The following is a 24877-nucleotide window of genomic DNA, read 5'->3' on the forward strand; positions in this document are numbered from 1 at the left end:
CACATCGGACTCTCTGCTCCGCGGGGAGCCTGCTTCCCCCTCTCTTCTCTGCCTCCCTCTCTGCCTACTTGTGATCTCTCTCTCTGCCAAATAAAATCTTTAAAAAATATATTTCTGTCGGTTGTATGACTAATGAGACTCTCGTGAGTGGATCACAGATACGAGAGACCTTCTCCTAATTCTTTGAAGGGTGGTTTGGGTAGCAAGCGCTCTACTAAGGGAAGTTTTATATTTCACCTTACTTCTGTGAGAAATATCTAATGTCAAGCAACATCGCTTATCATTGCAGTCCAGTAATACTACCTGTGAGCACAAGGGAATGAGGGGTTCTTCAGACAAAGTGCCTGTGGATGGTGATTGGTAATCCAAAACTCCTTTCACATGTGGAAGGAGCCAATAAAGGGACTGAAATTGTAGTTACCTCTTGTATTCACTTCTAAAGACGATGTTGTTTTCAACACTAGGAAATTGTTTTCCTAATTAGCAGCCGTTACAAGATGAGTTTGTCTTTCTCTGAAAAATGTCTGTGTATGTGCTAAGTTCAGGGTCCACATCTGTTCTAAGAATTTTCCTATAACTCTCTTCCACCTTTAAAATATTTATGTTGACTTTATGGGCAACTCTGGAAAAAAATGCAGAAGTGTCACATAAAGTTGCTTATCATGTGTGTATCTTCATTTGTATTATCCCTGTTCTCTCAGTGTTTTGCTGTCCTTGTTACTTGCTGTCATGTGAATATTTAGCTGTTAATCACTCGGTAGGACTTCATTAAGTTGACTCAGTTTCTGTGCATCAGTGTTGCAAGGCTTTTTCTTCCAGTAATATGACAGCATATTTAAAATCCAGAATGATAGATTTTGCTTGGCCTTTTATATTTGGCTTGGAAGCCATCATCTGACCCTTTCTAGTAGCAGATTCCAATTATTGTGTGTTCCCTTTGCCTGCTGTTCACTGGGTGGGGGAGGGGTAAATGCTGCAGTCAAGGTCTGAATGTATCAGCCTTTCTAAGGCTCCCATTAGGTCCCAACTTTGGCTTCATTTCCAATTTTATGCTGTTTTTAAATTTTCCAGGTTTTTGGCTGTCGTGCCATCTCTAACTGACAGTTCAGAGTCTGTGTCTGGGCAACGACCGAACACAAGTGTGGAGCAGGGGTAGGTTGAATGGTTCTTACATCATAGTTTAATAGTGATAGTAGGATGATTTGCATCTGCACAGTATTATTTAATATTTTGAATGAGTGTTTTCCCCTCCTAGTGGTTACACAGAATGTTCTCAATACTGAAAACTTTAAAAGAAAAAGACACACTATGCATGATCATTCCTGTCAGATCAGCACTCAAGGTCTGATCGATTTCCTTGAGTACATTAAGCAGCATACGGTCCTGTGTGTGTAACTGAGCTCATACTCTAGACAGATTTTTATTCTGCTTCTTCCGTGCAGTGTTGTATGTAATTGTTACCCCCTGCGTTTACAAAATTCTTCAGAATATTACTTTTATTCATGCTATATTCTGATATATATATATATATGAATATATATATTCATGTATATTCATGAATATTACTATTCATGCTATGTATAAAGCATTCTCTTATTTTTGGATACTTCATCTTTGTCAGGTTTCCTTGTTCTAATAATGCAAGTGTGACCGCTCATGATTTTTTTGGGTAAAATCCCCTTGGTGAAAAAAAAGAGGTATGAATTTTGAGGCTTTTCATAAGCAAAACCAACTTGATTTTCATAAAAACTAAACATATCTATAGTCCACCACTAGCGGGTAAATTTACTTACCTCGGTAGATGCTTGTCAACTTTTTATATTTATCTTTTCGTTTTTACTGGTTTTATAAGATGCTTTCTCAATTTTTAAATCTGTATTTCTTTTATTTTAGTTATCTTGAGCACTGTATATGTTTGTTAGCCATTTAAAATCCTCATTTATGAATTATCCATAACTTTGCCCGTTTTTTTCCTGAGTTCTTTTTTGGTGTTGGTGGTGATGGTGGTTTGACTTTCTTTTTTAATTGAGATATAATTGACATATGATTATAGTAATTTCAAAGTATACAACATAATGATAGAATAGTTGTGTAATTGAGAAATGATCACCATGGTAAGTCTACTTGACACCTCTTCTGAGTTCTTGCTATCCATTTGATGGGATTTTTCTATAATAATGTATTACTACTCCTTGTTATATTTGTTGCAAATTGCCCAGTTTTCCTCTTAATTTTCTTTTTTAATATTTAAATTTTAACTCATTTTTATGCGTTCAGACCTATCAGTAGTTCCTTTATGCTCATTTTACTTGCTTTTCATCTTAGAAAGTCCTTCTGAATGATACAGCCATTTCAAGAATCCATTTACAGTCACTCAGGAACTGGTAGCCATTTATATAATTCATTGGAAAAGAAGCAGTGCTTTTGGCTACAAATGATGCAACATGCAAGAAAGTGATTTAAAACTTTACTGCGGATTCTCTAATTTGTAAATAAAATTTGATTCCAGTTTGTGTGCATCTAACTACATTAAATGTGTGTGTTTCTCTTTTAAATTGTTGCTTTTCTTTTTCTTTAGCTGAGGTTTAGCAAATACAAATTCTAAATAGGTGCTTTTTTTTGACCTCAGATTATGTTCTGTTCCTAATCATTTGTATTGTTGTTAAGATAAACAAGGGGAAATAAAAGTTCCCCTTCCAGCACATTGAGCCTTTTTTTCTACTTGTAATTAAATTGCCAGTACTTTCACCTGCTTACATAATCTTCGGCTTGTTATTTCATTGTTCTTGCTACTTTCTGTGCTGAGCTGGCAGTTCTTTACTTAAAGATCTGTTAAAAGTTCAAAAGCAAAAAGCAGAAATTCATTTCCAACTTCATCTTTTCAGTTGTTCCCTTTCTTATAAAGGTGAGGAGTCAACATAGCTCTCTTTTCAGGGAGAGTTCCTGTACATTTGGTTTGCCTGATAGGGAAGAACTTACCTAGAAATTGAAAGTGTTACCTCTACTGTTGAGCCAGCAATCTTTAAGAACTAAGGTTTACAAATCTATTGATTTCTTTTCAGACAGTGAAGTACATAGTTCAGTGCTTTCCTGTGGGTGATTGTGTTCAAATCACCATCTTCAAATCATTAATAACGAATATTACGAAGGTGTTAAACCCTAAGAAGGGTTTTACAGCATTCCAGGAACATCTGATACCCAAAAAAGTCTGTAATTCCAAATGACCCAAACAGCAATGACTTTCCTCTCATAAAATATATTTTTATTCACTCTCCAACTTCTCTTTTAAGAAATGTACTATGTATGCTATTTCAGCTATTCCAATTTAATGTCTTCACATTTGTTTATGTACAGGTCATTGTAAAAGGTAGACAGTTGGACTAGATCATTGTTTTTCAAGTTCTTGCTATAACCCATGGTAAAAAATGAACTTTGTATTGTGTCCCAGGACCCACAAACTGAGTTACAAATTCTAAGACAAAATTGACTGGAAATACTTTTGCTTACTATAAATGATGCTTTTCAGTGTTTTCTGTTTTCTTCAGTTGAATTCCCTGTTATTTCATATTTCAAAATGTTGGTTATAACACAGTAAGACTCATTTGTAATAGGTCTTCCATGGTTTGAAAATTTCCTGGACCAGATGTAAATTTTTCAACTTGATTATTGCTCAGATTTAAAATTATGTTGCCTATAACTTAATCTTTTCTTGTTTTTAGGTCTGGGTTGCTTAGCACTTTGGTTGGAGAGAAGTCTGTGACTCAAAGATGGGAGGTAGGCTTAATGAAAATACAAGTTTCATTCATAATTTGCAGTTAGATGGTATAAGTTATACAGTTGAAAGCACTTCAACAATCCATAAAATACATACATTAAAAAAACTTTGTGTTCTTTTTAGGAAAAATAAAAATATAAAAAAATAAAAATTTTTAAAGTGAACATAGTAGAAATAATGGTCCTGAAATGAATCTTTGTTGGTCTTTCCCAAGAGAGGTGAAATCAGCAACTTCCAGTATTTGATGCATTTGAACACTTTGGCTGGCAGGTCGTATAATGATCTCATGCAGTATCCTGTCTTCCCCTGGATCCTTGCAGATTACGACTCAGAGGTAAATAAAACATTTTGTGTAAGTGGAACACGTCTTCAAAAGTAATTAAGAGGTACTTAACTTGCTCAGATGTTTTACTTGGTTTATAATTTATAATTTAACTTACAATTTTTATAATTTTAATTCCTCAACGGGCACATATTACAAGAAGATAAGAAGAGTTTTAGCTTGGACTTGTACAAAGTTTAAGTCATTGACCAATTTTTCAGATATTTATTCTTTTTTTTTTTTTTTTAAGATTTATTTAACAGAGAGAGATCACAAGCAGGCAGAGAGGCAGGCAGAGAGAGACGGGGAAGCAGACTCCCTGCTGAGCAGAGAGCCCGACATGGGGCTCCATCCCAGGACCCTGAGACCATGACCTGAGCGGAAGGCAGAGGCTTAACCCACGGAGCGACCCAGGCGCCCCTCAGATATTTATTCTTAATATCTATTTGGTTTTCTTAAGCACTAGTTAATTTGTATCCCCTGGTGCGTGTCTCTCTGTACTCTACACTGCAGCTGGTTTCAGAAACACTAATGTAATTGAGTCATCACTGTTTAAAATTACTCAGTAATGGTCATCACAATTTGGAGAGAATTTAGAAACCTCAGCACAATACCCTTCTTCACAAAGTAGCTCCTACAAGTATATCCCTTGAGCACAAAGATAATCCTGTATCTGTCAATTCCCAACCCCTGGAACGGTGCCTGATACTTAGCATACAATTTAGTTTTTGTTGAGTTAACCAAAGTTAACCAGTATTGGTGAGGGATTTTGCATATAGATTTTGACTTATATTCATGGATGTGGATTTATTTAAAGTACAAGTTTAGCAAAATTGTTTGTCTGTGACACCCTTGAAAAGGACACTGATTAAATACCCGCCCCCAGTGCATATTCCAGATTTTTACTTTGAAAACCCCAGATGGTGAATTTGTTTCTCTTTTAAGTACATGAATTAAGTCAGTTAGAAATGAACTTTTAAAATAATTGGTGGAAGATAGACTGAAAGATTCCATCTCATTTGGAAGTCACGTAGTATGCTGTCTTTCAGAGGTGAATGAGTTACCAAGTGCTCTAGTTCATTTCACTTCCTGATCACCTCTAAGAAGGGAATACTCAGAAGTGAAGTTGGGGTGAAATGGGGGAGGAGAGGACGAGAACAGAAAGGAGATTTGGTGCTCCAGTTAGGTGGGTGATGGAGATAAAGATGAATTCCAGGCTTTTGTGTCGAGTCCCCTGCCACGTCCTTGCCAAGACTGGGAAGGATTTTCCCTTATTCCTCATCTCCAGCCTGGATTCTGAGTGTCTTCTCTGAATTCTTAATTTCCAAAGTAGTTGTCTTCAAACTGAACCAGTTAACAAGCTGCCATGTACCTGTCTATAAAATATGGATAACCAATAGGTACATAGCTTGGTTTTGGAGCCCCGTTCTGCCAGTGTGACCACAAACATTTATAAATCACTGTCGTCTGTTATAGCCACTGTACCTACATTGGCAAGAATGAAAGGCGTATAGTAATTTAGAATTGGATTTCATTTTGTATTTTAGGAGGTAGATCTTACTAATCCCAAGACATTTAGAAACCTGGCTAAGCCAATGGGAGCACAGACAGATGAACGATTAGCTCAATATAAGAAGCGGTATAAAGACTGGGAAGATCCTAATGGTAAGTAACTTTTCTTGTCATTGGACTTTGTGCCTCAGTTGCAAATATAAAGTCATTATTTAGTGGTCTGCCATCCCTGTATCTTTTCCTTTATCTTTGCTTATGTATCATTACATCTGTATAAGTTATATATTCACACATGTATACAGCTATCAGATTTTGCATGCCAACTGATGGCCATGCTTAGAAGACATGTTTTAGGTAGCTTATCCAGTACTGGCAGAAAACTGTCTGCTTTGTATAGGTCAGAAATTTCCCATTAGGTAGATAACCTGCCTTTAACTCTAATCCCATTTAACCCAGAAACTACAGTTTCCTTAATTAAACTGTCTTTTAATAATATTGAGACACTTTTTAGAATCCTTTTCTTTAAAAAAAAAAAAAAAAATAATAATAATAATAATAGTAACAACAATAACAACCACCACCCCCTGAAACTACACTTACTACTGTTATGTTTAGTGTTTTGATTTTGTGTTTTGTTTTAAAAGACTATTTGAGAAAGAGAGAACACGTATGCACAGGCGTGTGCTGGGGAGAGGCAGAGAGAGCGGAAGAGAATCTTAAACAGACTCCCCACTGAGCACAAAGCCCCATGCAGGGCTCCATCTCACAACCCTGAGATCACAACCTGAGCGTAAGCAAGAGTCAGGTGCTTAACCAACTTCACCACGCAGGCCCCCTGTTATGTTAAATGTTTCTCATGTGTCTGCCCCCCACCGCCCCCGCCGAATAGGTTGAAACAAAGGAGGGAAAAAACCCAAGCTTAAGCCTAAAGGTATTTCCTGTGTGGACCCTTTTTTTCCTGCCAAGGAGAGTATGTAATAACAATTGCATAATATCCATAGATAATAATTTAGAGTAATAGATCATTGCAAAGCCAGAACATCCTAAAAAGTAGCTGTAAGTCAGTATCCTGCTTTAGTGGAAGATGGTTTGCTGTTAAGGCTTACCTATTACAATAACCCTCAAAACGTGAATTCCTACATGTGCTAAATTTGTGAGGAAAGGCACTGAGTTACACTTAATTTGTATTACTGCCAGATATGTAAGTGAGGGGCAGCGGTGCCGTAATGTTCTCACACTACAAACACCAATGCCAATTGTGTTTAGTGTTGCAGTGATCACAGGTGTTAGCATTTTCAAGCCTATTGATACCAGTTTCATTTTTCACATTTACTCTTTTGTTTTCAATTATGTTTTAATTTTTTTGAACAGGAGAAACTCCAGCCTACCACTATGGGACCCACTATTCATCTGCAATGATTGTGGCTTCGTACCTAGTAAGGATGGAGCCCTTCACACAGATATTCTTAAGGCTGCAGGTAAAACTCTAAATTTAGCATTTTTATTTTATTCAAGCCTCCTTTCTATTTAAAATTGGTGTGTGTGTGTGTGTATGTGTGTTTTAATGTTGTTATCTTGCCTTACAAGAAGTCCTATGAAGTTTCCGTCACAAAAAAATAGTGAAACATAATTCAAGTGGCATTTCACTGTATCAGAATTGATGAGTAAAACAAGGGCCAGGGTCCTTTAGTCAAAGAAGCAAATACCATATGCTTTCCAGCCAGGTATATGGAATTCAGACTTAACTGGTTTAAATTAGCAACAAATATTTTAAAAATACAGTCTAGCTCATTTGCTATCTTCTTTATTGCTTTCCTCCACATTCCCTTTCATTTATTCAGCAAATATTTATTGAATATCTACTATGTACCAGACACTGTTCTAAGTACGTGGAAGATATCAATAAAAACAAAAGCCCTACTTTGTACAGCATATATACTTTAGTTGAGGGAAACAGACAAGAAAAACAACAAAGAAATACATCGTAAAGTGTTTTAGAATACAATACATGCTATCAGAACATACGGATCAGGGAAAGGGACTGGGAAGTACAGAAGTAGGAGTGGGTGGTAGAAAAGGGCGCAGTGCAGTTTGAATAGAGTGGTCAGAGTAGGTCTTCTTGAAAAGGTGGCAAGTGAGCAAAAATTTGGAGGACATGAGGCAGTTACTCATGCAGATATCTGGAGAAACTGTGTTCCAGGCAGAGGGCCCAAGCCAAGCACATGGCTGAGATGTTTTAGAATGAGCAAGGAGCCCACTGTGTCTGGAGCAGAGTAAGTGGAGGGGAAATTCAGAGGATGCCCTCAGACAGGTAACGAGCAGAATGTGGCAGGTCTTGGTGGTGCAGTATGGACTTTGGCATTTTCCCACAGTTGGCTTCAGTGTAAAGACAGATACACTGTGTCCACTGAAAACACAGCAACAGGGAGTTCGACTGAGGAAGGTGTGCTATATCTATGAGGCTGTGTAAGAAATCCCTTTTCTATTTGAATTTGTTATACATATATCAAAAAGTTACTTATAACTTTTCAATCACATTCTTAGTTTTTCACCTAATCCTTAACATTGTGAGCACTTGAATGTCATGTTAATTTATAAAATCAGTCTAATATATATATATACACACATATATGTGTATACACACACACACACACACACACACACACATGCAGACACACACACACACAGCTTGAATATTTTCAACTGTAGATGGCTACATTAGAATCTTGGTTGGTTTTCTTTAGGAGAGCATCATGAAACTATGGAAGAATTCATATTTCATATTTCATATTCTTGCCCTCTCAATAAAAACTCATTTTTTAGTGACTTTTCAAAGTCTTTGTATTTGGGTTTCACTTTGATTACAAAATACATGCATTAAGCACTTTGTCAGAAACACCCCCAAAAGAATTAATTTTCTTTTTGTGATTATTTAAAATTTTGTGTGTTTGACGTAGGATGGGGGAAAATGGAATTGTCATCAAATGTATTTACTTGGGTTTTTCAAGCCCGTAAGCTTGACAGAAGCCATGAGGTGTGGCGATGGGGCTCTAACAGAGCAGTGCCTTCTTCCGTCCACAGGGAGGCCACTTCGACCTGGCTGACCGGATGTTCCACAGTGTGCGCGAGGCCTGGTATTCAGCATCAAAGCACAACATGGCAGACGTGAAAGAACTTATCCCCGAATTTTTTTACTTACCAGAATTCCTGTTCAATTCCAACAACTTTGATCTAGGTATGTACAGCTGTGGTGCTGTCATCGGAACACTAACCTGGAAAGAACCAATGGAAATGTGACTTTCCTGAATAGTGTCTGCAGTACTCACAGACAAGGAAAGACTTCCTTGTAGTTTCAGCAGCTGTTATTTACTATAATTGGGTGTGTGGGAGTAAATATATAAAAAGAAAAATACATTTATGCCCAAAATAACTGTTTCAAATGTGGAGTCTTGGGAAGATTTAAAAATTGACACAGATTGCATCTAATGCTCAGAATATTGTGATTTCAGTAAAAACAAAGGGAAGGTGAAAATTTATTTAAAAATCCTTATGGTTGAAATTAATAGCCAAAAATACATTTTTCGAGTATTGTTTTAATCTCATGTATTGCCTGAGGCATTCTCAGGTTGCATGCTGATAAGTTTTAAAATTAGAATTTTAGAATAACTTCAAGTTAATTTCTCTTTTTTATCGTGTTAAGTTAGTATTATCTAGAGAAACAGAAACAAATCAATAGTCCTAAAAAGGAGAGAAATTTCATCAGTAATCTGCTCTCTTTGTATAATCCAGCAGTTACAGGAAACAGATTTGATTTTGGCTGCAGTTTTTTGGAACATAGTTTGCTGATCTAGGTTTCTGAGTATTTCTTTTAAGACATATCAAAATTCCATTGTTTCCACTTCAGAATATTCCTGCCAGATTTGTTCTATTTTTATATATTTTTCATACTTCATGCCATATTTAAGTGTTCAACATATAAATCATTTCTATACTACCTCAAAGTTTGTTAACAGAAAATTGAGAGAAGTGTTCATATCTGATACATCTTGAGTGATTTTTCTTTCTACAAATAGTTTTTTAAATAATTTTTGTTGATTGTCTGGTGGCAGTTCTAACTTTGTGAAATTATAGCTCCAGATCTAATGGGAAAGGTAATAAGACTGTCTTAATAGATCCAGCAAAAGACCTGAAATTGAGTCCAGTCCAAACCACTTACAAACTGAACTAAATTACCCAGTGTTAAATAAGTAAATTAAGAAAGAGTCATGTATTTTTGTCATGCTCATCTTCATAATAAATCATCTTCCTTCCATGAAATCACACACTTTAAAAAACACTATTTGCATATAAGAGCTAAAAGTGTAAACAAAAAAAAAGCTAAAGCTGTAAAACTCTTAGAAGAAAACATAGGGTTGAATCTTCATGATCTTTTATTTGCTAATGCCTTGTTAGGTAGGGTAGAACAGCACAAGCATGAACAACTGAAAAAAAAAAAGAGTTGGACTTGATCAAAATGCAAAACTTCTGCATCTAAGAGCATTATGAAGAAGGTGAAAAGAACACCTCCAGAAGGGGAGAAAATATTTGCAAGTGATGTATCTCATAATGGTCTAGTGTCCTGAAAATAACTCTTAAAACTCAACAACCAAAAGATAACCCAATTAAAAAATGGGCCAATGACCCAAGTAGACATTTCTCCAGAGAAGTTATACAAATGGCCATGAGAAGATGCTCAACATCAGTAGTCATTAGGGAAATGCCAGTGAACATCACGTAGGTATCGCTTCACATCCACTGGGGTGGCTGTGGTGAAAGCAAAAATCCACAACAACAGAAAAGAGCAAGAGCCAATGAGGGTGTAGAGAGAGCAGAAGCTTCATGCACTCCTGGTGGGAATGGGAGGTGGCTTAGCAGCTGTGGAAGACAGCTTAGCTTGGTGGTGTCTCAGAAGTTAAAAATAGAATCACCATATGACCCAGGAGTTCCACTCTGAGGTCTATATGTGAAAGAACTGAAGTCAGGAACTCAAGCAGAGTACCTGTCCACACCCGTTCAGAGCAGCATTATGTACAATAGCCAGGTGGTAGGAGCAGGCAGGCCACATGTCTGTCAGTGAATAAACAAATTGTGAAATGTACATACAATGGAATGGTACTCCATAGAAAAGAGTGAATTACTGATACACGCTATAACACAGATGACCCTCAGAAACATTATGCTAAGTTAAAGAAGACAGACACAAAAGATCACATAATGTATAATTCTCTTTCTATGGAATATCCAATATAGGTCAGTCTTACAGACACAGAACACAGATTGGTGGTTACCCAGGGACAGGGGGGCAGAAAGGAGGAATGGGGAGCCACTGCTTAATGGGTACAAGACTGCCCTGTGGGGTGATGAAAATGTTTTAGGGCTAACTAGAGATGGTGGCCACACAAAATTGTGAATGTACTAAATCCCACTGAATTGTTCACTTTAAAGTGGTTAACTTTATGTTAGGTAAATTTCACTTCAATTACTTAAAAAAAGAAAGAAAACCCCCAAAACAGTGTTTACTATTTTTATTATCTTTAAGTGATGTAAAACAAAGAGCACTTGGTTTTTTCCCTGGCTCTGGGATGAGTAATGTTCCCCCTAGTTGTCTTATCTTTATACCCTTGGATATGGATCTACATGGAAGAGAGTTGCAAAGTACCAGAACCAGACCAAGAGTATACTACAGAGTGTTCTTTTTAAATTTTAAAATTGCAGCTAGTGCAGGTGAAATAAAGTGATATTGCATAATATTAGCATATTTTTTGAAAAGTAGATCATAGTCAAGTCTGGAGACTTGGGTGGTATTTCAAAGGGAGTGGACTGAGGGGTATGAATGAGGGGGAGGGATGGTAATAACTCGATTGTTTTATTTTTTCTTAAGTCATGATAATTTTTCCAACCAAGTCAAGACATCATTATAAACAATAAACTGATTTTTATGTTTCTCACTTAATATCACTTTGTCAATAAGCCATCAAATACCAGTGACAAGAACAAGATCATTACTGTGGGAAATATTTTTATTGGCCCTCGCTTGAAACTGCCTTTGTGTTCTAGAATTTGAACAATTGTACTTCTCTGAAAATGTCTAATACAGCTATTTAGCTAACCAACTACTGTTGAGAGCTAGTGAGTCAACATTACTATTCATAGAGTCATTTTTTTTTTTACATTCATCATCTGATTGTATCTGGGAAAGCTGTAGGCTAAAATTAACTTTTTGGCCTTTACTTCCAAAAAATGAAAAGATAGGACCTGTTTCCTGAGATGCCAGTCCCATTTAATATGTTTTGTTGTGGACAGGTTTTATGGCAAACGCTTTCTTTAATATTTTTCAGATTGTCTAGCTATGACTTAAATTAACAGTTTCCATGGACTAAATATCACTCAGTATGCATTTTTTGTTTCTGCTAAAGCCCCATAGTTTTTCCAGATTCTTTTTTCCTGTTAAATGATGTACTAACAGCAGAAACTTACATTTCAGGTTTTATTTTTTTAATGAGAATCCTTACAGCAAAATACATGTCTGTTCTACAGAGCTCTCTCAAGAGTTTAAGAATCAGAAATAGGGGGGCGCCTGGGTGGCTCAGTAGGTTAAGCCTCTGCCTTCGGCTTAGGTCATGATCTCAGGGTCCTGGGATCGAGCCCCGCATCAGGTTCTCTGCTCAGTGGGGAGCCTGCTTCTCTTTCTCTCTCTGCCTGCCTCTCTGCCTACTTGTGATCTCTGTCTGTCAAATAAATAAATAAAATCTTTAAAAAAAAAAAAAAGAATCAGAAATAGGAAATACCACATGTATTGCATATATTTCTAGAAGACTGGTATTTTTATTTCCTCTTTAGCGAAGAGAACACTCAAACTCCTCAGTGACTGAGAAGTTAGGTATTCCTTCAGTAACCTCTTCCATGTGAGAGGCAAAATTTTATCAAAACATTAAGAGAAGAAATTCAGTACTGGTTCACTGCTGATGACTCACCAAGCTCTAAGCCTTCAGGAAAAACCCAAACAAAAGAAGATTTAAGAGAAATTGCTAATGGTCTTCCAAATGCGCAATCCTGAGGGGGTAGAATTTGAGCAGTTTTTACAAACTCGAGACAGTAGGCTTACTAAATGTTTCCTTAAAAAGGAGTCCTGCAGTCAGTTAAATTTCAGGAATATTGTGTCTAATATCCCTCCTGGAGAAGCGCTCTGCCTCTGAAGAGCTTACAGGAAGAAACGCGTTTAACTTTGCATAACTCAGCATTTTCTGAAGTCATTTGACAGGGTGGGTCCCTCAGATTTGCAAATGCTTAATTATCTTTCTGAGGGAATTCTCTAAGAAGCAGACCTAGGGAAATAAAGTAGCTGATCTCAGAGGGTCCTTTCTGATGGTAAAATTTCATAGTTCTGGTAATGAATCTAACCCACTATTTCTGTGTTACTTTAATATAAAGTTACTATTTAACTTTATTAATTTATTTACCATCTTACTTTATTTATTCACCATCTTTCATTGTCTTTTTAATTTATCTAATTGCACAGGCTGTAAACAAAATGGCACCAAGCTGGGAGATGTTATCCTTCCACCATGGGCAAAAGGGGACCCACGGGAATTCATCCGAGTCCACCGTGAGGTAATGGGAGCATCCTTTGCAGTTGAATTTGGATTTCAGTGGGTTGTTGCCCACAATACAGAGAGGACCTTGAGCAAGATACCACCCATTTATTCAAATTACAGATATTGTTCTTGGGATTTTTAGTTATTTCAGTTCCTTATGATCATTGGCCAATTCCTTTTGCTTTTTGAGCAAGTAATAAAAGTCAGCCTATGACTGAATGTGTGTTTTAAAATTACAGGCTTTGGAATGTGATTACGTGAGTGCCCATCTGCATGAGTGGATTGACTTAATCTTTGGCTATAAACAGCAAGGTCCTGCCGCTGTAGAAGCTGTAAATGTCTTCCACCATCTTTTTTATGAGGGTCAAGTGGACATCTACAACATAAATGACCCACTGAAGGAGACAGCCACCATAGGGTTCATTAATAACTTTGGTCAGATCCCTAAACAGGTATGGATATTCTTATCATTGATGCTCTCAGTTTCATTTTTTAAGCTCTAGTATTGCTGTAGATAAATAATGGCCATATAGCAAGTTTAGGCTAAGTTTTTATTGAAGAGCCCTGCCAGCCAATAGGTTCAGTAGCTTCCACGATTATTGCTTTCTCCTCCTTTTTCACAGGTCAGGTAAATAGAAATGTTGTTCAGAGAATTTCCCCTCAGACGAGTGCAGGGAGTGCCTTCCTATATCTGCCCAAGACCTGCAATTAGGGAAGAAGAGTCTGGGGGTCCACAGCACACAGGATGGGGTTTCATTCCAAGGCCAGCAGGAGGCCAGTGCTGACACTGAGCAAGGAAAGGCATGGTCATATTTAGACTTTACTTTTTATTTATTTGTTTATTTTTTTAAGAATTTGTTTTTAAGTAATCTCTACACCCAGTGTGGGGCTTGAGCTACAACCCCAAGATCAAGAGTCGCATGCTCTACGGACTGAGCCAACCAGATGCCTCCATATTTAGACTTTTTTTGTTGTTTTTTAGATTTTATTTACTTATTTGACAGAGAATGAGAGAGAGAGAACACAAGGCAGGGGAAAGGCAGAGGGAGAGGGAGTAGCAGACTCCTCACTGAGAAGGGAGCCCGACGTGACAAAGGGCTTCATCCCAGCACCCTGGGATCATGACCTGAGCCGAAGGCTGATGCTTAACTGACTGAGCCACCCAGCCACCCCCATACTTAGACTTGAAAGATCATTCTGTCCATGTACATTAACCAGAATTAAAATAAAAACTGAAAAATAAAGATTATTCTGTTCATAGTCTCATACACATGCACACACTGTAGGGGAACCAAGTTAGGAGCAGAATATCACCTCAGAAGCTCTTAGTGACAGTGGAGAGGACAGACAACAGTGATCTGGATTAGATTAGGTGTGATGAGTGCTTCCAAACAGGAAGACCGAGAGCATGGCCATCGGCATCCACATGTGGTAGATCCCTCACCTTCACAGTGAGCACAGCCCTGTTAAGAGACTTCATGCGCCGGGCACGCCAGGATGGGGTGATGCACCAGGAGGAGCCAGCCCCGCGGGAAAGGCACGCTCTGCTGGCCGTTGAAACTACCTGCCTTTCCCAGGTGCCCAGTTCTGCACTTTGGCCTAGTCGTCCTTCTTTGTTCCTGCCCCAGATACCTCTCTTGGGCTCCCTTTTTGTAGTTTAACCCACTTAGAGGTTTCCAGGGTCAGTTTGGGAACAGTCAGAACAATGGCCTTTCTCTGGATGACAGATAGCAGGAGAGCCTGTAACTGCACCACTCACAGTGCAGTCTGATCTACCAACCAAATAACTGTTTACTTTGGGGAGGGTGTGCAAAGGGAGAAGGAGAGCCCCAAACAGGCCCACACCCAGCCTGACGCAGGGCTCGATCCCATAACCCCGAGACCAAGACCTGAGCCAAAACCAAGAGTTGGACACTAACTGACAGAGCCACCCAGGCACCCCAGAATTGTGTTTGCTTTTAAACTTAAATGCTTATTGATAAACTCTAATCACAACTGAAGAATTGTAGTTAAGCCTTTCCTTTTTTCTGAAGGTTACAAGCACTGGAACTGTTTCATACCCTCTGAGAAACTAATATTCTGACCAAAAATATCAAGACACATGCACTCTCACAGATTTTAGTCCCACTGTTGAGTTTAAGAGGCAGACTTAAACTCTGAGCCTGGGAACTATAGTTCGAGAGACTGATAGAGTCCCTCAAAGTGTGCCGTCCTAGAAAATCTAGGTCTAACGGTTAGCATATCCATACATTGTTACATACCCTGGCCTGGTGAGGTGCTCTATCCTTAGGTCCCCTTAAAAGTTCTTCAGCAGGAGCTCAGTCGGTGGCTCAGTCAGTTAAGTGTTGGCTTTGGCTCAGGTCATTGTCCCGGGGTCCTGGGATCGAGTCCCGCATCAGGCTCCCTGCTTGGTGGAGAGCCTGCTTCTTCCTTTCCCTCTGCCTGCTGCTCTGCATACTTGTGCTTGCTCTGTCTCTCTGTCAAATGAATAAATAAAATCTTAAAGAAAAAAGAACTTATTAATGTGATATCTGTATAAAAAAAGTTCTTCAGCAAATGTCCATTCATTAACATGCTTTAAAGTAGGGGAGTCCTTTTATACAACTGTAGAGTCTGTGTCATTTAGAGAAAATAACAGAACCCTGAAACATGTAGACAGGAACAAGGGGTTTAAATGTTTGGGTGCCTAAAATGCTTTTCTCTTTACAAAGCATTTTTTCTATTTTTTCTTCTGGAAATCCAGAATGTCACATTCATAAAGTGTCAAGGTTTTCTAGTCATTTTAAATCTCATTTTATCTAAGATTTTCCAGATATCTTCCTCAGATAACAGTTTTCTAACAGAAATGGCTCTGTACCTATTTTGAAGATCTACAGTATTTAAAAAATAGTCATCTTAAATGACTGTTTTCTTTTTTTCCCCTTACAGCACTGTAAAGTAAAAAGAAGGCATTCATACTTTCAACAAATTAGTAGCAGCTAAAAGACACCAAAATGATGTCACATAAAGAAAGGCCGTGTTGCCAGAAATAACTCAGAGAGAATGTCAGTCTGCCCTCAGTGGTACAGAATGGTGTCTGACTGTAAAGGACTGGTTACTTTTTAAAATCATTGGAAAGTAATTGTTGATCAACTATAGTTTGAGTAGATTGATTTACTCCTGAGAAGTCAGGAGATCAGAAGAGCATTGAGCCTGGTGGTAACCCAGGTTTTAAGAAAGTATCATCGTCCCACCCCTGCTTGCTAAGATAGGAAACCTCCAATATCCTTCTGAGTCTCCTTAAAAGTTCTTTCTTCAAATGGGAAAGGTGATAATGTAGTGCCTAGTGGTCATTGTGAATTGTAAGTGAAATAAAAACATAATACTTGGCATCTAAAAGGGTTCAATAAATGTTAGCTTTCATTGTAAAACATGTCATCCTCTCTCATCCCAGTTATTTAAGAAACCTCATCCTCCGAAGCGAGTGAGGAGCCGACTGAATGGAGACAGTACGGGCGCCTCTGCCCCCCCGGGGTCTACAAGTGACAAGATCTTTTTCCATCACCTGGACAACTTGAGGCCTTCTCTAACACCTGTAAAAGGTGAGGTGACAGGAAGTCAGCCTTTGCTTCATGATTCTATGGGAGTAGTTAATAGTCACACATGTGATTAGCCTAACACATGTACCTTTCAACATCAGTGTCGTTTGTAATGGGTGCTATACTTTTTGTGATAAATCACCAGATACTTGTTTTTCTCCTTTTCCTTTTGGTTTGGTTTGGGGTTTTTTGGTCTGTTGGATTTTTTCATCAAAAAGAACCAAACAGATTTGGTTCCCTGCTAAGATAGCAAAACCTCTAATAGACCAAATCTTGTAGCTCAACTTTATATTATACATGTAGAAAAGCCTTTGTAATCTTCATTTATATGTGTTCTGCCAATTTAGAAATAACAGTTGAAAGACTGCATTTTTAATATGCCAACTTAAAGTATCTGTCTTTTATCTAATATGGTTATGAGTTATCTAAAAGTACTTTCTCAGGGCTCCTGGTTGGCTCAGTCCGTTAAGCATCTACCTTCAGTCCAGGTCATCACGATCCCAGGGTCCTGGTTGAAGCAGGCTCCCTGCTCAGTGGGAAGCCTGTTTCTCCATCTCCCTCTGCCCCCCACCTACTAACGCTCTCCCTCTCTCCCTGTTTCTCTTTCACTCTCTCCCAAATAAGTAAATACAATCTTAAATAAGTAACAAAATGCTTTTCCAAGTGGATATTTTTCTTAGAGTGAACAAAGGTTTTTGTAGAGTCTTGAAGTTGCCACTGTTAAATCTAAAAATTGGAGTATCAAAGTCTGGTTAATTAATAGGCTACCAGCTCCGTGCCATTTTGGCTCATGACACAGACCGCCCTCTGCCAGCTGTACTCAGCGCCAGTGATGGTCATGGAACACTGGTGTGCTCAGCAGGGAGTCGGACCTCTTGGGGGATGGCATGTCTTTCCTTCAGGAAGTCTAAGGCTGGATATCATGTGGGAAGTGCCGCAGGCCTAGATTGGTTGAAGGTCTGTATACAGATTCTGGAGAGTATCCCAGATTACTCTGTGCAGTCCTCATGGTCAAGAAGACAAGCCAACTGCTAGGAGCCAACCCCAGGGGGGTCAAGAGACAGGAAGGCCAGAAGGAAGTCCTGCAGAACACCTGTCAGGGTCGATGTCCATCATGCAGCAGAGACTCAGAAGCCAGCCTCTCCTTCTAAGGCTATTTTGTCCTAATGTATGTGTTAGGAGGCTTGATTCATAGGAATATTTGAGATGACGAACTCTGTAGGATCATGAGGTTCATTTTCCTTGTCCCTATTCTGATCTGTTGATTTGTTTTTTACAGAACTTAAGGAGCCTGTGGGCCAAATAGTGTGCACAGATAAAGGCATTCTTGCAGTAGAACAGAATAAGGTTCTTATCCCACCAACCTGGAACAAAACTTTCGCTTGGGGCTATGCCGACCTGAGCTGCAGGCTGGGAACCTATGAGTCAGACAAGGTTTGCATTGTTTCTTGCTCACTCCTTTAATCTTGCTCTTGTGGTTTGGATATCCTGCTTGAAAGGGGTGGGAAGAGCCCAGGCCAAGGGCTAGTCACCTGCTTCTCCAGAGCCCAGAGGAAGGGAGAGCTTCGCAGCATGAGATCAGGTTAAAGGAGCTAGTGGACAAGGTGGGTTTCCTACAGAACAAGCCGCTTTTTTGAAAAGTTGTGTACTGAGCTCTAACAGTTTCCCTCCCCACAAAGAGTTCCTCCAAGAGGTCCTTAGCCAGGCAGGTAGTCAACATTTTTGACCACTACAAGAGCCTCTTTACGGTGAATCACCAAAAGCCCACTTACTGCTTCAGTACGCTTAAGTGGCCAATGGAAAACCCATCAGCCCATCAACCAGGTGGCAGCAGCCTCCGTGTGGAGTCCCATAGCAGCTCTTGAGAGGCCCTACGTTGTGCCCGTCTGGTGCCCTCTGCTGGTCCCCTCCTGATGGCGGGCAGGATCTAGTTTGCTCAAGTCTGTGCATTGCGCTGTGACAAACCCTGTTTAGTTAACCTCGTTAAATGGCAGCCCTCCTGATTCCCGCTTACCTCTAACTGGCTACAGCAAACACATTCTTCTACCAGATTCTCCCCTGTATCGTATACAGCATCATAGTCGGAATGTCATTTTCTAGGACTGGAGAAGCTGGAGACACCCACTAGGAGCAAAGTCCTTTTCATTATGGTTTCCCACAGCAGCTATAGGTGGGAGGCCGTAGGGTTCAGGGTTCAGGACAGAGCTTCAGTGGAAATGCTGCAGAGTGAATCCAGCCTAGAGTGTACATGCGTTTTCCTGTGAGGCGCCTGCCTTCTTCACTCACTGTGCTCACTGGGATCCAGAAGCTGATAGTACTTGATGGCATAGTGTCTCACATCTGTTTTATTTTACAGGTGGTGACTGTTTACGAATGTTTGTCTGAATGGGGCCAGATTCTCTGTGCAATCTGCCCCAACCCCAAGCTGGTCATCACAGGTGGAACGAGCACGGTTGTGTGTGTCTGGGAGATGGGCACCTCAAAAGAAAAGGCTAAGACCCTCACTCTCAAACAGGTAACAGAATAAACGGAAGATGGACATACCTCATCCTGGCAGCCTGCACTCTAGAGAAACTACAAAGCTTCTTTAATTCCAAAGTGCTTCAGATATAATGGACAAAATCAAAAAAATGATGTTCTTTTGCTAGAAATGGGTCTTTAAATAAAGGAAATGAAATTAGGCGGTACTATTTCTAAAAATGATCTAAGCTGGTCCTTTTTTAAAATCTGAAGCAAGCTGTCTTTAGGTAACATTTTTTACCTAGCTTGGGGAGCTTGGGGGCTCAGTCAGTTGAGCATCTGACTCTTGACTCTTGATTTCGGCTCAGGTCATGATCTCGGGGTCATGGGTTCGAGCCCGGCATCGGGCTGCACTGGGTGTGGAGTCTGCTGTGAGATTCTTACCCTCTTTCTCTCCCTCCACCTCTGCCCTCCCCATGCTCACTTGTGTAAGTGCTCTCTCTTTCTCTCTCTAAAAATAAGTAAGGGGTGCCTGGGTGGCTCAGTTGGTAAAGTGTCTGTCTTTGGCTCAAGTCATGATCTCCAGGTCCTGGGATCAAGCCCTGCATCGGCTCCCTGCTCAGCGGGGAGTCTGCTTCTCCCTCTTGTGCTCTCTCTCTCTCTCTATATCTCTTGGTCTCAAATGAATAAATAAAATCTTAATAATAAAATAAGTAAATAAAATCTTAACATACATGTAAATGTTACTGTATTTAAGTAATACATTTGAGCCTTAAACAACAGGGGTTTGAACTGCCCTAGTCCACTTATATACAGACTATTTTTGACTATTTTTGACCTAGTACAGTGAATGTATTTTCTTCTCCTTATGATTTTCTTAGTAATATTTTCTATTGCTTACTTTATTATAAGAATAGAATACATATACAAAATATCTGTTACATGACTATTTTTGTTATCAGTAAGGCTTCCAGTCAACAGTAGGCTATTGATAATTAAGTTTTGGGGGCGTCAGAAGTTACTCAGTTAGAAAGTTAGTCAAAAGTCAGATTTTTAAAAAAATTTTTTTAAAGATTTTTATTTATTTATTTGACAGAGAGAGATCACAAGTAGGCAGGCAGGCAGAGAGAAAGAGGGAAGGAGGCTCCCTGCTGAGCAGAGAGCCCGATTTGGGACTCGATCCCAGGACCCTGAGATCATGACCTGAGCTGAAGGAGAGGCTTAACCCACTGAGCCACCCAGGCACCCAAAAGTTAGATTTTTGACTGCGTCAGGGGTCAGTACCCCTAACCTCCATGTTGTTCAGGGTCAGCCGTGTTGCCTGTAAATTGGATTTTTCTAATCCAAATTATGTTTGCTATTGATTCATATTATTTTCCTTCTGGGCAATTTCCATTCAGCCGAACCAGTAAATCTTTGATTCTTTTTTATCTCTTTCATCATTTATCATTTGATTACTTATTATCTACTTTCACAAAATTTTACCTAAAGCAAGATACCATTTATAATTAGGCCATCCTTTTTTTAACATTTGATTTGTGAGTGAATTTGCCCTAGGTTTTTTGATGCAATATACATCTAAGTGTATAAGACAAATTTGAGAAACAGTGTAACAATATCTGTCATTTATGTTTAGAGCACTATGCTGGGAGTTTAAAAATGTAAAACTCCAGTCCTCACAATTCTGCAGGGTAGTTGATAGACCCTGTTGATTCCTGAAAATACCACTGCTTGAAGAGATTCAGACACATGCCCAGTCACATTTAGTGTAGAACCAGGATGTGAATTCAGTTCTGTGGGACTCTAAGCCTATATTCAAGCCAAATGCAGACAGTGGTGTCTTAAATGTCTGTGGAAGGGATGGAACCCCTTGCACTTACACCACTGGTCATGTGTATCAGCCAGAAATGTCAGTGGTTGCTGAGTCTAAAAATGGGCCGCATAAAAAGATAGTGTTGATATGAGCAAATACAGGGTTCACATTGTAGTTTGCTGGTCCAAACTCTCTGGCTCACAATATTTTCCATTTAGAAAATGGGCTTTGAAGCTAGTGTGCCAGCCAGTAACCCCTCAGGAGAAGTCACTTCTTATTTAAAACAGCCTTCTGGGGTTTGCTAAGCATACAGAAAGGATTTATGTATGACCAAAAATTGTAAGCCAACTCATTATTTAAGTAGTTAAATACTCAAGAACTCTTTTTTTTTTAAGATTTTATTCATTTATTTGAGAGAGAGAGTGAGAACACAAGCAGGATGAGGGGCAGAGGGAGAGGAAGAAGCAGGCTCCCCACTGAGCAATGAGCCCCATACAGGCCTCGGTCTCCAGACACTGGGATCATGACCTGAGCCAAGAGCACATGCTTAACTGACTAAGCTACCCGGGTACCCCAATACTCAGGAGCTCTTAACAGTAATCTGAATCTTCTGTGAAATGCTTATTCTTCCACATTGCCATTTCTCTGGGTCCTGTTTCTCTTCATGTTCTAGCAAAAGACAGAAGTTCCTGTTCTAGTCTGAAGAAGATCTCTTGGGCACAGATGTGTCCAGGTTAGTAACAGGAGCTCAGCACACTTCCCTTCATCTTGCTGGGACCATGTACCATCATCATGCAGGCTCACCGTGTGTGCATTTTTTTAAAGATCCATCCAGTTGTAGTTCCTTAGATGAACAGGAGACAGTGGCAGGAAAGAATCAATGCCCAGTTTAAATTCTGTCCTTTGCGGGGGCCATAGCGAATGCATTTCCATGTAGAAACGAGAGGAAGAAACCCAAACTGGGTGGCAGCTGCCATTCTTCCTTCTAAGATTCCAATCCAGGTCTGGGAAAGAAGTGATGTAAAAGGGGAGGTCAGAGCTTCCAGAGTCCCCCAGACTTCTCTGTTCCTCTGGCAGGTTGAGGCATGTACAGTCGGCAGAGAAGGAAGACGTGGCAGACACTGCCGCTGCCAGTACGCGCTCCCCTCACTCCTGGTACATCCAGGACTTCTGGAGCCCCTCAAGGAGCACAGTCGTGGTGACCAGCCTGGTTTTTTCTGTTCTCCTTCGTAGGCCTTACTTGGCCACACAGACACTGTCACCTGTGCCACAGCGTCACTGGCCTATCACATAATCGTCAGCGGGTCCCGTGACCGAACCTGCATCATTTGGGATCTGAACAAACTGTCCTTCCTAACCCAGCTCCGAGGCCATCGAGCTCCAGTTTCTGCTCTTTGTATCAATGAGTTAACAGTAAGTATTCAATTGCCCACTTGTTTTACGGTTGGGAGGACAAGTATTTCTGGCTAATATAAACAAAAAATGGCTCTGAGTGTTTTCTATGTTGATAGACACTCATTTCATAAATGTTACTACATGTTTTTTTATTTATGCAAAAAGAAAATGGATATTAAAGTTTGTAACTCAAATACCTTAAAATACATTTACTGCTGCATACCTTGAAGAGCAAGATTTGGTTCAAAACCACATTCTAGAATAGGCTTTTTTTTTTAAATAAGGAATTTGTTGGATCTATTAAGAATGTTAAAATTGTGGGGCGCCTGGGTGGCTCAGTGGGTTAAGCCTTGCCTTCTGCTCAGGTCATGATCTGAGGGTCCTGGGATCCAGCCCTGCATCAGGCTTTCTGCTCAGCAGGGAGCCTGCTTCCCCTTCTCTCTCTGCCTGCCTCTCTGCCTACTCTGCCTCTCTCTCTGTCAAATAAATAAATAAAATCTTAAAAAAAAAATGTTAAAATTGTGTTGAAATTTTTATGAAATACATTCAGATTCTTTATTTACTATGTAAAGTGAAAAGAGTAACATTTGGGTAACCGAATGAGCTGAATTGTTATAGGACAATTTTGCAAAGTTAATCCCAAGCTTACTGAGGAATATTATCTCTTCTCAAAAATAAATATTCTATATATATAAGTAAGTGAGTCAGCATAAAATAAATGCACAGGCCTGGGAGTCCCCCATGGAGACCACACCCACCTGAGGTGGGGTGGGGTGAGGAGAGGAGAGTCATTGCTGAGGTGTGTGGGGAAGCAGGAGAAGCTAGGGGTAGGTTATACAAAGATTAAGGTCCCTGCGGGACAGGTTACCACGTTCGTATGCTGGTGATGCCCACGGATGCCAATCAGTCTTGCAGATTGACCGCAACTCCCCAGCCTCACTGCTTCTTCGCTCTGCATACTCATTCCCTCCCCTACCCTTAGCTCTGTCCTGGGGTCCTCTTGTGTCACCCCACGTAGCCACATCATATCATCACCCACACAGCTTTCCTTTGGAGGAACGTAACATTAATTTCTGCCAGAAGATACCGAGTAGTATGATTTTAGTCAGATACCTTGTAGTCAGTCAACGAAGAAGGAAAAAGAAGTTTAGTTGTAGTGAATGGCGTGTAGAGTATCTGATAATAGTAAGAGTGGTCAGACCAGGCAAGGAAGGGGGAGTATGCAGGGATAAAAATCAAATTCATTTTTTGGTATATCTGAAAAGTTTGAGATGCTTTTACAACAGCATCTTGGGTTGGTCCTACAAACACATGTCCCTAAGAGCTTTACGAAAACCTCAGTACAGCAGAATAGCTCTGACCTGGCCGGGTTCCTCTGAATCAAATCTGTGCTTCATGGCACAATTTTGAGCACTTTGTTTTAGAGTCGTTTTTCACCTAAATGCTGAGAATTTCGTTTATAGTTGGTCATTATTCATGAAGTTATTCTGCAATGGATTGCAGTAGTTACAGCAGATACAACAGATGTGTTTGATTTTTCCCTTTTACAGTGTTTTTGTATCTCTTAATAATGCATGAAAAGATTTCTATTTCTGTCATATTTTTGCACCCAGTATCAAGTGTGCTTATTTCAGTCTGCAATTTGGGGCATCAGCGACCTTGTGGCTGCCCTTTAGGTCCTCCTATGTTTGGTGCCCGTAGCCACAGGATTTGTTCTAATGCTCTCTCATTGAGACACCCTGGAGCACTGCGCCTCTCGCAGGGCAGAATGGAGCAGCAGCCTCTCCTCTCTGGCAGAGACTGAGGCCAGTAATTACAGCACAGCTGCTCACACTCACTGTCCGAGGTGGTGCAGGGGCTGAATCCCAGGTAGGCATCGCAGTGCTTGGCTAAGTAACACTGGGTTTTGGTTTGGTTCTTGCCACTGTGGTAGAAGGACAGAAGGAAGAAGAGAACAGTAGCAAGACCAGCACAGGGTGATTTGGGAAAGCCCCAGGCCTCCTTGTCTTGCCGTCCTTGGCTCCCCCTTACCTTCTTCCTTGAGTTGATGCTTCTGTCCAGCTTCTAGTTTCCCCCTGCTTTGGATGGCCGTCTTCCTATTTCTGTAGGTCCCCATGTGCCTGCGGGCTATACTGAGATCTCCCAGGGCATTTCTGGAGCCAGTGCCTAGCGTCAGTGAGATCCAGGCTGCCTTGGGGATAAGAAAAGCAGCATGATGTGATACATAAGCTTTAGGGCCAGAAAGGGCTGGATTCAAATCTTTATCCTGTGATGTTAGGCAGATTACTTAAAGTCTATGCACCTGACTTTCCTCCCTCCCAAAGCAGGGCTAGTAATAGCTAACCTTCTAGGTGTTGACAGGATGAAATGGAATGTCAGAAGTGTCCT

The 24877-nt window shown here is 40.0% G+C and overlaps 1 protein-coding gene across 4 annotated transcripts in view; it reads left to right on the plus strand.

Annotated features, from left to right (window-relative positions):
• Window positions 1-24877, plus strand: part of WDFY3 (WD repeat and FYVE domain containing 3) — a 238448-nt gene that overhangs the window by 200259 nt on the left and 13312 nt on the right. For all 4 annotated transcript variants that reach the window (XM_045989611.1, XM_045989613.1, XM_045989612.1 and 1 more), the window contains 12 exons: window positions 1072-1152; window positions 3720-3774; window positions 3990-4109; window positions 5645-5762; window positions 6981-7087; window positions 8691-8844; window positions 13168-13259; window positions 13483-13695; window positions 16677-16824; window positions 18101-18255; window positions 19178-19336; window positions 22328-22507. In XM_045989611.1, coding sequence (XP_045845567.1) covers window positions 1072-1152; window positions 3720-3774; window positions 3990-4109; window positions 5645-5762; window positions 6981-7087; window positions 8691-8844; window positions 13168-13259; window positions 13483-13695; window positions 16677-16824; window positions 18101-18255; window positions 19178-19336; window positions 22328-22507 — 1582 coding nt within the window. The remainder of the gene's footprint in view (window positions 1-1071; window positions 1153-3719; window positions 3775-3989; window positions 4110-5644; window positions 5763-6980; window positions 7088-8690; window positions 8845-13167; window positions 13260-13482; window positions 13696-16676; window positions 16825-18100; window positions 18256-19177; window positions 19337-22327; window positions 22508-24877) is intronic.

This window comes from Meles meles, chromosome 2 (assembly GCF_922984935.1).
Source record: "Meles meles chromosome 2, mMelMel3.1 paternal haplotype, whole genome shotgun sequence".
Taxonomy (NCBI): domain Eukaryota; kingdom Metazoa; phylum Chordata; class Mammalia; order Carnivora; family Mustelidae; genus Meles; species Meles meles.